Genomic DNA, 12,500 nt, shown 5'->3' with positions numbered 1-12,500 from the left:
ACCAATTACAGTTAGGATTCAGACCTTTTCCACCAATTACAGTTAGGATTCAGACCTTTTCCACTAATTACAGTTAGGATTCAGACCTTTCCACCAATTACAGTTAGGATTCAGATCTTTCCACCAATTACAGTTAGGATCCAGGCCTTTTCCACCAATTACAGTTAGGATTCAGACCTTTTCCACTAATTACAGTTAGGATTCAGACCTTTCCCACCAATTACAGTTAGGATTCAGACCTTTCCACCAATTACAGTTAGGATTCAGACCTTTCCACCAATTACAGTTAGGATTCAGACCTTTTCCACTAATTACAGTTAGGATTCAGACCTTTTCCACCAATTACAGTTAGGATTCAGACCTTTTCCACTAATTACAGTTAGGATTCAGACCTTTCCACCAATTACAGTTAGGATTCAGACCTTTCTCCACCAATTACAGTTAGGATTCAGACCTTTCCACCAATTACAGTTAGGATTCAGACCTTTCTCCACCAATTACAGTTAGGATTCCATTGATGCTTTGTGAACAGGGAGGATGCTATGCTGGAGTATCTAAAGATCGCCCAGGACTTGGAGATGTATGGAGTCAACTTCTTTGACATCAAGAACAGGAAGGGGACAGAGCTGTGGCTGGGGGTAGATGCCCTGGGACTCAACATCTACGAGAAGGACGACAGGTAAACATCTACCTCTACCGCTACTATTACTTTACCTCTACCTGTCATGTATTGTCATGTTATGTCTTGTTCCTGTTCTTTCTCTTCACTTCGTTTCCCCCTGCTGGTCGTATTAGGTTACCTTCTCTTCCTTTCCTTCCCCCAGCTGTTCCTCATCTCCTCTAACTACCTCATTTACTCTCTCCCACCTGTTCCCTTTTTTCCCTCTGATTAGGTCTCTATTTCTCTCTCTGTTTCTGCTTCTGTCTTTGTCAGATTCTCGTTTGCTTCACCCTTGTCCCGTCCTGTCGTAATCTGCCTCTTCATCAGATGCTACGTGTGATCAGGTACCTCTGTCCTCTACAACCCGCGCCTACCCGGAGAGACCAGCAGTCTGTTGCCGCTAACCCTGCTATTCTCCTCTGCTGCTAGAAGGGGACTCTCCTGTAAAGATCAGAGGACTTTATGATTTATTTGTCGCCCTCTCTGCGGGTTGTCTATTTTGTCAATCGATACATCTGAAGAGGATCTATGTATTCCCTGTGTTTGGACATTAAAAGACTCTGTTTCTGTTAAACCGCTTTTGGGTCCTCACTCACCTGCATAACAATACCTCTACTTATACTGTACCTCAATTCTACTCCACTCTACCTATACTCTACCTCTATTCTACTCCACTCTACCTATACTCTACCTCTACTCTACTCCACTCTACCTATACTCTACCTCTATTCTACTCCACTCTACCTATACTCTACCTCTACTCTACTCCACTCTACCTATACTCTACCTCTACTATACCGTTACCTCTACCTCTACTCTACTCTACTCTACTCCACTCTACCTCTACTATACCTTTACCTCTACTCTACCTCTACTATACCTCTACTCTACCTCTATTCTACGCCTGCTAACTGTACTCTACTCTACCTCTACCTCTACTTATACTCTACCTCTACCTCTACTTATACTCTACCTCCAGTCTACCTCTACCTCTACTTATACTCTACCTCTACTCTACTCTACCTCTACCTTTACTTATACTCTACCTCTACTCTACCTCTACCTCTACTTATACTCTACCTCTACTCTACCTCTACTTATACTCTACCTCTACTCTACCTCTACTCTATCTCTACTCTACTATACCGCTACTCTACCTCTATTCTACGCCTGCTAACTGTACTCTACTCTACCTCTACTTCTACTCTACCTCTACTATAACTCTACCTCTACGCCTGCTAACTGTACTCTACTTATACTCTACCTCTACTCCACTCTACCTCTACTCCACTCTACCTCTACTCTACTCCACTCTACCTCTACTCTACTAATACTCTACCTCTACTCTACCTCTACTATACCTCTACCTCTTCTTTACTCCACTCTACCTCTACTATACCTCTACCTCTTCTGTACTCTACTCTACCTCTACCTCTACTCCACTCCACTCTACCCCTACTCCACTCTACCTCTACTCCACTCTACCTCTACTCCACTCTACCTCTACTCCACTCTACTCTACCTCTACTCTGCTCTGCTCTACTCCACTCTACCTCTACTCCACTCTACTCTACTCTACCTCTACTCTGCTCTACTCTACCTCTACTCTACTCTACTCTACCTCTACTCTACCTCTACTCTACCTCTACTCCACTCCACTCTACTCTACCTCTACTCTACCTCTACACTACTCTACCTCTACCTCTACTCTACTCTACTCTACTCAACCTCTACTCTACTCTACTCTACCTCTTACTCTTACTCTTACTCTTACTCTTACTCTACCTCTACATGACCGGCAGGTTGTGGATGTTATGGGGAGGTCGTTACCCTAGTTCTCCTCCACTCTACCTCTACCTCTACTCTACCTCTACTCCACTCTACCTCTACTCCACTCTACCTCTACTCTACTCTACTCTACCTTTACATGACCGGCAGGTTGTGGATGTTATGGGGAGGTCGTTACCCTAGTTCTCCTGAGTCCTCTAAACAGTATTGATTACATCATGATATTAGTAGTACGTAAAGGAGTCACAACGCTTTATTTGCACTTGTTTTTAACTGCTGAATGTTGACGTTTGTTCTCTCTTCCAGACTCACTCCAAAGATCGGGTTTCCCTGGAGTGAAGTTAGGAACATTTCATTCAATGATAAAAAGTTCATCATCAAGCCCATTGATAAGAAAGCTCCCGTGAGTCCTCTAATATTCCTTTAATGTCAGTCAAGTTACTGCTGTAAGCCTCAGGTCTTGTTCAGTACACCACTTCAGAGACCGAGAGAGTGTAAACAAGTGTCTGTGTGAGATTGAGAGAGCGCGAGAGAGCGATTGAGATTGAGAGAGCGATTGAGATTGAGAGAGCGCGAGAGAGAGATTGAGATTGAGAGAGCGATTGAGATTGAGAGAGCGATTGAGACTGAGAGAGCGATTGAGAGCGATTGAGATTGAGAGAGCGCGAGAAAGCGATTGAGATTGAGAGCGATTGAGACTGAGAGAGCGCAAGAGAGCTATTGAGAGCGATTGAGACTGAGAGAGCGATTGAGATTGAGAGCGATTGAGACTGAGAGAGCGCGAGAGAGCGATTGAGATTGAGAGCGATTGAGATTGAGAGAGCGCGAGAGAGCGATTGAGATTGAGAGCGATTGAGATTGAGAGAGCGATTGAGATTGAGAGCGATTGAGATTGAGAGAGCGATTGAGATTGAGAGCGATTGAGATTGAGAGAGCGCGAGAAAGCGATTGAGATTGAGAGCGATTGAGACTGAGAGAGCGATTGAGACTGAGAGAGCGCGAGAGAGCGATTGAGATTGAGAGAGCGATTGAGACTGAGAGAGCGCGAGAGAGCGATTGAGATTGAGAGCGATTGAGATTGAGAGAGCGATTGAGATTGAGAGCGCGATTGAGATTGAGAGCGATTGAGATTGAGAGCGATTGAGATTGAGAGAGCGATTGAGATTGAGAGCGATTGAGATTGAGAGAGCGCGAGAAAGCGATTGAGATTGAGAGCGATTGAGACTGAGAGAGCGCGAGAGAGCGGTTTAATAAAACCCAACATATATTCTCAGGATTTTGTGTTCTACTCCCCTCGGCTGGGCATGAATAAGCGTATCCTGGCTCTCTGCATGGCGAACCATGAGCTATACATGAAACGCAGGAAGCCAGACACCATCGAGGTGCAGCAGATGAAGACTAAGGCCAGGGAGGAGAAACACCAGAAACAGATGGAAAGGTAAGAGACAGGACCACACCTTCACCTGTACACAGGACCACACCTTCACCTGTACACAGGACCACACCTTCACCTGTACACAGGACCACACCTTCACCTGTATACAGGACCACACCTTCACCTGTACACAGGACCACACCTTCACCTGTACACAGGACCACACCTTCACCTGTACACAGGACCACACCTTCACCTGTACACAGGACCACACCTTCACCTGTACACAGGACCACACCTTCACCTGTACACAGGACCACACCTTCACCTGTATACAGGACCACACCTTCACCTGTACACAGGACCACACCTTCACCTGTACACAGGACCACACCTTCACCTGTATACAGGACCACACCTTCACCTGTACACAGGACCACACCTTCACCTGTATACAGGACCACACCTTCACCTGTATACAGGACCACACCTTCACCTGTACACAGGACCACACCTTCACCTGTATACAGGACCACACCTTCACCTGTATACAGGACCACACCTTCACCTGTATACAGGACCACACCTTCACCTGTATACAGGACCACACCTTCACCTGTATACAGGACCACACCTTCACCTGTATACAGGACCACACCTTCACCTGTATACAGGACCACACCTTCACCTGTACACAGGACCACACCTTCACCTGTACACAGGACCACACCTTCACCTGTATACAGGACCACACCTTCACCTGTACACAGGACCACACCTTCACCTGTATACAGGACCACACCTTCACCTGTACACAGGACCACACCTTCACCTGTATACAGGACCACACCTTCACCTGTATACAGGACCACACCTTCACCTGTACACAGGACCACACCTTCACCTGTACACAGGACCACACCTTCACCTGTACACAGGACCACACCTTCACCTGTACACAGGACCACACCTTCACCTGTATACAGGACCACACCTTCACCTGTATACAGGACCACACCTTCACCTGTACACAGGACCACACCTTCACCTGTACACAGGACCACACCTTCACCTGTACACAGGACCACACCTTCACCTGTACACAGGACCACACCTTCACCTGTACACAGGACCACACCTTCACCTGTATACAGGACCACACCTTCACCTGTACACAGGACCACACCTTCACCTGTATACAGGACCACACCTTCACCTGTATACAGGACCACACCTTCACCTGTACACAGGACCACACCTTCACCTGTACACAGGACCACACCTTCACCTGTACACAGGACCACACCTTCACCTGTACACAGGACCACACCTTCACCTGTACACAGGACCACACCTTCACCTGTATACAGGACCACACCTTCACCTGTACACAGGACCACACCTTCACCTGTATACAGGACCACACCTTCACCTGTATACAGGACCACACCTTCACCTGTACACAGGACCACACCTTCACCTGTACACAGGACCACACCTTCACCTGTACACAGGACCACACCTTCACCTGTACACAGGACCACACCTTCACCTGTACACAGGACCACACCTTCACCTGTACACAGGACCACACCTTCACCTGTATAGACTTGTACACAGGACCACACCTTCACCTGTACACAGGACCACACCTTCACCTGTATAGACCTGTACACAGGACCACACCTTCACCTGTACACAGGACCACACCTTCACCTGTATAGACCTGTACACAGGACCACACCTTCACCTGTACACAGGACCACACCTTCACCTGTACACAGGACCACACCTTCACCTGTACACAGGACCACACCTTCACCTGTACACAGGACCACACCTTCACCTGTATACAGGACCACACCTTCACCTGTATACAGGACCACACCTTCACCTGTACACAGGACCACACCTTCACCTGTACACAGGACCACACCTTCACCTGTATACAGGACCACACCTTCACCTGTACACAGGACCACACCTTCACCTGTACACAGGACCACACCTTCACCTGTACACAGGACCACACCTTCACCTGTACACAGGACCACACCTTCACCTGTACACAGGACCACACCTTCACCTGTATAGACCTGTACACAGGACCACACCTTCACCTGTACACAGGACCACACCTTCACCTGTATAGACCTGTACACAGGACCACACCTTCACCTGTACACAGGACCACACCTTCACCTGTACACAGGACCACACCTTCACCTGTATAGACCTGTACACAGGACCACACCTTCACCTGTACACAGGACCACACCTTCACCTGTACACAGGACCACACCTTCACCTGTACACAGGACCACACCTTCACCTGTACACAGGACCACACCTTCACCTGTATACAGGACCACACCTTCACCTGTATACAGGACCACACCTTCACCTGTACACAGGACCACACCTTCACCTGTACACAGGACCACACCTTCACCTGTTCTAGGTGACCCCAAACTTTTGAACAGTAGTGTATGTAAATAAGGTATCTGCAGTTTTTTTTTCATACATTTGAAGAATTTTTTTTGAAAAACCTGTTTTCGCTTTGTCATTATAGGGTATTGTGATGTCATTATAGGGTATTGTGATGTCATTATAGGGTATTGTGATGTCATTATGGGGTATTGTGATGTCATTATAGGGTATTGTGATGTCATTATGGGGTATTGTGATGTCATTATGGGGTATTGTGATGTCATTATGGGGTATTGTGATGTCATTATGGGGTATTGTGATGTCATTATGGGATATTGTGATGTCATTATGGGGTATTGTGATGTCATTTTGGGGTATTGTGTGCAGATTCACGAGGAAAACATTATTTCATCAATTTAAGAATAAGGCTGTAATGTAACAAAATGTGGGAAAAGTGAAGAAGGGGTCTGAATACTTTCCAAAGGCTCTGTAGGTCACTATTATTTGATGTAGAGATAGCATTTACTACCTCATGGACCCTGTGGAATACACAGCTCCGTCTATGAATTTCAGAGTGGTTATATTTCTACAGCTCCATCACTCAGCTTTATAGCAAACCTTTATATGAAAGCTTTACAGCTAACAAGCATTAAAGTGTTACGAGGTAATTATCCAACGTGGCGTAATGTGGCGTTCACTGTATAATTGTGTTCATGATGCTTGTGAACTGCTGGCTGTACTGTGTCTTCGGTCTCTCACAAGTTACAATCCCTTCTCCTGTACCTGTACCCTACCTTCACCCTACTGTACCCCACCTTCACCCTCCTGTACCCTGCTGTACCCACCTTCACCCTCCTGTACCCCACCTTCACCCTCCTGTACCCTCCTGTACCCCACCTTCACCCTCCTGTACCTCACCTCTACCCCACCTTCACCCTGCTGTACCCCACCTTCACCCACCTGTACCCCACCTTCACCCTCCTGTACCCCACTTTCACCCTGCTGTACCCCACCTTCACCCACCTGTACCCCACCTTCACCCTCCTGTACCCCACCTTCACCCTCCTCTACCCCACCTTCACCCTGCTGTACCCCACCTTCACCCACCTGTACCCCACCTTCACCCTCCTGTACCCCACCTTCACCCTCCTCTACCCCACCTTCACCCTCCTGTACCCCACCTTCACCCTCCTCTACCCCACCTTCACCCTCCTCTACCCCACCTTCACCCTCCTCTACCCCACCTTCACCCTCCTCTACCCCACCTTCACCCTACTCTACCCTACCATCACCCTCCTGTACCTCACATTCACCCTGCTGTACCCCACCTTCACCCTACTGTACCCCACCTTCACCCTCCTCTACCCCACCTTCACCCTCCTTTACCCCACCTTCACCCTGCTGTACCTCACCTTCACCCTTCTGCACCCCCACCTTCACCCTCCTGTACCTAATCTTCACCCTCCACCTTCACCCTCCTGTACCTAATCTTCACCCTCCACCTTCACCCTCCTGCACCTCATCTTCACCCTTCTGCACCCCCACCTTCACCATCCTGTACCTAATCTTCACCCTCCACCTTCACCCTCCTGTACCTAATCTTCACCCTCCACCTTCACCCTCCTGCACCTCATCTTCACCCTTCTGCACCCCCACCTTCACCATCCTGTACCCCACCTTCACCCTACTCTACCCTACCTTCACCCTCCTGTACCTCACCTTCACCCTACTGTACCCCGCCTTCACACTACTGTTCCCCACCTTCACCCTCCTGTACCTCACCTTCACCCTTCTGCACCCCCACCTTCACCCTCCTGTAACTAATTTTCACCCTTCTGCACCCCCACCTTCACCCTACTGTACCTCATCTTTACCTTCCTGTACCTCATCTTCACCCTCCACCTTCACCCTCCTGTACCCCGCTTTCACCTTATCTGTGAACTGCTGTCTGTACTGTGTGGCTTCCGTGTCTCAGGAGTCGAACCGGGCGACGATACACCAATATAAAAAGTCCCAATCACCTACTCCTGTTTTCAGGGCCCAGCTGGAGAATGAGAAGAAGAAACGGGAGGCCATGGAGAAAGAGAAGGATCAGATGGTGAGAGAGAAGCAGGACTTGATGCTGAGGCTGTACCAGTTTGAGGAGACAACCAAGAAGGCAGAGAGAGGTAAGGACATGTAATATGGGTAGGTAGGAAGATACGGTGCACCACAGATTTCCAGACAGACTTCCATCCTTCATAATCTAATCATTCATAGGAAGGCAGGGTGTGTCAGAGACTCCCTTCCTTCATAATCTAATCATTCATAGGAAGGCAGGGTGTGTCAGAGACTCCCTTCCTTCATAATCTAATCATTCATAGGAAGGCAGGGCGTGTCAGAGACTCCCTTCCTTCATAATCTAATCATTCATAGGAAGGCAGGGTGTGTCAGAGACTCCCATCCTTCATAATCTAATCATTCATAGGAAGGCAGGGTGTGTCAGAGACTCCCATCCTTCATAATCTAATCATTCATAGGAAGGCAGGGCGTGTCAGAGACTCCCTTCCTTCATAATCTAATCATTCATAGGAAGGCAGGGTGTGTCAGAGACTCCCTTCCTTCATAATCTAATCATTCATAGGAAGGCAGGGTGTGTCAGAGACTCCCTTCCTTCATAATCTAATCATTCATAGGAAGGCAGGGTGTGTCAGAGACTCCCTTCCTTCATAATCTAATCATTCATAGGAAGGCAGGGTGTGTCAGAGACTCCCTTCCTTCATAATCTAATCATTCATAGGAAGGCAGGGTGTGTCAGAGACTCCCTTCCTTCATAATCTAATCATTCATAGGAAGGCAGGGTGTGTCAGAGACTACCATCCTTCATAATCTAATCATTCATAGGAAGGCAGTGTGTGTTAGAGACGCCCTTCCTTCATTGTCTAATCATTAAATAGACTTTATTGTCTGTAGAGACACTGCCATCAAATGTTGCCTTGCTTCCCTTCAGACTTGGGTTGCGTCCCAAGTAGTATCTCCTTTCTCCTGAAGTGTACACTCGTTCACTACTTCCCAATCATATAGAGGCATAGATCGGTGGGAGTTTCCGCCATATTTCTTAGCCAAATATCAAATCAGAGGGGAAGGGAACACTTTGGGATAAATTAGAGAAAACAGCCTTGCTCTTCATCAGGCTGAGTGAAATGGCGAATTTGCCAATCTTGGTGTTCTCTGGCAAATGAAAAACGTCCTGCACGGTGTTGGGCTGTAAGCACAACCCCCACCTGTGGACGTCGGGCCCTCATACCACCCCCATGGAGTCTGTTTCTGACCATTTGAGCAGACACATGCACAGTTGTGGCCTGCTGGAGGTCATTCTGCAGGGCTCTGGCAGTGCTCCTCCTGCTCCTCCTTGCACAAAGGCGGAGGTAGCGGTCCTGCTGCTGGGTTGTTGCCCTCCTACGGCCTCCTCCACGTCTCCTGATGTACTGGCCTGTCTCCTGGTAGCGCCTCCATGCTCTGGACACTACGCTGACACAGCAAACCTTCTTGCCATAGCTCGCATTGATGTGCCATCCTGGATGAGTTGCACTACCTGAGCCACTTGTGTGGGTTGTAGACTCCGTCTCATGCTACCACTAGAGCGAAAGCACCGCCAGCATTCAAAAGTGACCAAAACATCAGCCAGGAAGCATAGGAACTGAGAAGTGGTCTGTGGTCACCACCTGCAGAACCACTCCTTTATTGGGGGTGTCTTGCTAATTCCCTATAATTTCCACCTGTTGTCTATTCCATTTGCACAACAGCATGTGAAATGTATTGTCAATCAGTGTTGCTACCTAAGTGGACAGTTTGATTTCACAGAAGTGTGATTGACTTGGAGTTACACTGTGTTGTTTAAGTGTTCCCTTTATTTTTTTGAGCAGTGTATATATGTGTATATATATGTATATGTATTTGAATATAATGTCTGTCTGTCTGTAACAGAACTGCAGGAGCAGCTGGAGAGAGCTATCCGCCTGGAAGAGGAGAGGAGGAGGGTGGAGCAGGATGCAGCCAGGCTGGAGGCTGAGAGACAGGCTGCTCTCCTGGCCAAAGACGAGCTGGCCAGGCAGGCCGTGATTCAGCTAGAGAGTCAGGAACAGTTGGTGAGTACACTGGGATGAGTCAGGAACAGATGGTGAGGACACTGGGATGAGTCAGGAACAGATGGTGAGGACACTGGGGTGAGTCAGGAACAGCTGGTGAGGACACTGGGATGAGTTGGGAACAGCTGGTGAGGACACTGGGGTGAGTCAGGAACAGCTGGTGAGGACACTGGGATGAGTCAGGAACAGCTGGTGAGGACACTGGGATGAGTTGGGAACAGCTGGTGAGGACACTGGGGTGAGTCAGGAACAGCTGGTGAGGACACTGGGATGAGTCAGGAACAGCTGGTGAGGACACCGGGATGAGTCGGGAACAGCTGGGGAGGACACTGGGGTGAGTTAGGAACAGCTGGTGAGGACACTGGGATGAGTTAGGAACAGCTGGCGAGGACACTGGGATGAGTCAGGAACAGCTGGCGAGGACACTGGGATGAGTCAGGAACAGCTGGTGAGGACACCGGGATGAGTCAGGAGCAGCTGGTGAGGACACTGGGATGAGTCAGGAACAGCTGGTGAGGACACGGGTGAGTTAGGAACAGCTGGTGAGTATGAGTCAGGAACAGCTGGTGAGGACACTGGGATGAGTCAGGAACAGCTGGTGAGGATGAGTCAGGAACAGCTGGTGAGGACACTGGGATGAGTCAGGAACAGCTGGTGAGGATGAGTCAGGAACAGCTGGTGAGGACACCGGGATGAGTCAGGAACAGCTGGTGAGGATGAGTTAGGAACAGCTGGTGAGGACACTGGGGTGAGTTGGGAACAGCTGGTGAGGACACTGGGGTGAGTCAGGAACAGCTGGTGAGGACACTGGGGTGAGTTAGGAACAGCTGGTGAGGACACTAGGGTGAGTCAGGAACAGCTGGTGAGGACACTGGGATGAGTCGGGAACAGCTGGTGAGGACACTGGGGTGAGTTAGGAACAGCTGGTGAGGACACTGGGATGAGTTAGGAACAGCTGGTGAGGACACTGGGATGAGTTAGGAACAGCTGGTGAGGACACTGGGATGAGTCGGGAACAGCTGGTGAGGACACTGGGATGAGTTAGGAACAGCTGGTGAGGACACTGGGATGAGTCAAGAGGACTTCTGTATAAATGCTTGATGTTCTGGTCTTAATGTAAAATTAGGGCTGGGAGTCGATTCCCAAAGTAATTGATTCCCGGTTCCTTGAGAATACGCAAACATCAATGACATCACCTTGCCCCGATCCACCTGTTCTCAGCCTTCTTCTTCTTCTTCTTCTTCTTCTTCTTCTTCTTCTTCTTCTTCTTCTTCTTCTTCTTCTTCTTCTTCTTCTTCTTCTTCTTCTTCTTCTTCTTCTTCGACTCTCTAGGCTGCAGAATGGATTTTATAATGCCGTATGTTTTACCCCCAACACCACTTTCCATCAGTTTGTATAGCAGACCCTCATGCCAAATTGAGTTTTTTTAAAGCTTTTTTGAAATCAACAAAGAATGAGAAGACTTTGCCTTTGTTTTGGTTTGTTTGGTTGTCAATTAGGGTGTGCAGGGTGAATACGTGGTCTGTTGTACGGTAATTTGGTAAAAAGCCAATTTGACATTTGCTCAGTACATTGTTTTCACTGAGGAAATGTACGAGTCTGCTGTTAATGATAATGCAGAGGATTTTCCCAAGGTTGCTGTTGACGCATATTCCACGGTAGTTATTGGGGTCAAATTTGTCTCCACTTTTGTGGATTGGGGTGATCAGTCCTTGGTTCCAAATATTGGGGAAGATGCCAGCTGAGGATGATGTTAAAGAGTTTAAGAACAGCCAATTGGAATTTGTGGTCCGTATATTTCATAATTTAATTTAGGATACCATCAACCCCACAGGCCTTTTTGGGTTGGAGGGTTTTTATTTTGTCCTGTAGTTCATTCAAGGTAATTGGAGAATCCAGTGGGTTCTGGAATCCAGTGGGTTCTGGAATCCAGTTTGTTCTGGAATCCAGTGAGTTCTGGAATCCAGTGAGTTCTGGAATCCAGTGGATTCTGGAATCCAGTGGGTTCTGGTAGTATTTAATGGTTGATTCTAAGAGTTGTATTTGATCATGTCTATATGTTTTTGCTGTTAGTTCTTTGTTAAAGAGCCCAAAAGATTGGAGAAGTGGTTTATCCACA

At 48.1% G+C, this 12,500-nt stretch overlaps 1 protein-coding gene across 1 annotated transcript in view; it reads left to right on the top strand.

The window, feature by feature from the left end:
- Nucleotides 1-12,500, top strand: part of LOC127915700 (ezrin-like) — a 40,184-nt gene that overhangs the window by 24,541 nt on the left and 3,143 nt on the right. The window contains exons 7-11 of the mRNA XM_052496039.1: nucleotides 533-679; nucleotides 2,756-2,852; nucleotides 3,724-3,887; nucleotides 8,292-8,422; nucleotides 10,221-10,381. Of these exons, the coding sequence (XP_052351999.1) occupies nucleotides 533-679; nucleotides 2,756-2,852; nucleotides 3,724-3,887; nucleotides 8,292-8,422; nucleotides 10,221-10,381 (700 nt within the window). The remainder of the gene's footprint in view (nucleotides 1-532; nucleotides 680-2,755; nucleotides 2,853-3,723; nucleotides 3,888-8,291; nucleotides 8,423-10,220; nucleotides 10,382-12,500) is intronic.

The sequence above is a fragment of the Oncorhynchus keta genome, chromosome 35 (assembly GCF_023373465.1).
Source record: "Oncorhynchus keta strain PuntledgeMale-10-30-2019 chromosome 35, Oket_V2, whole genome shotgun sequence".
Lineage (NCBI taxonomy): Eukaryota > Metazoa > Chordata > Actinopteri > Salmoniformes > Salmonidae > Oncorhynchus > Oncorhynchus keta.
Note: the sequence above shows the minus strand (reverse complement) of the source record. Positions and strands in the feature narration are given on the sequence as shown.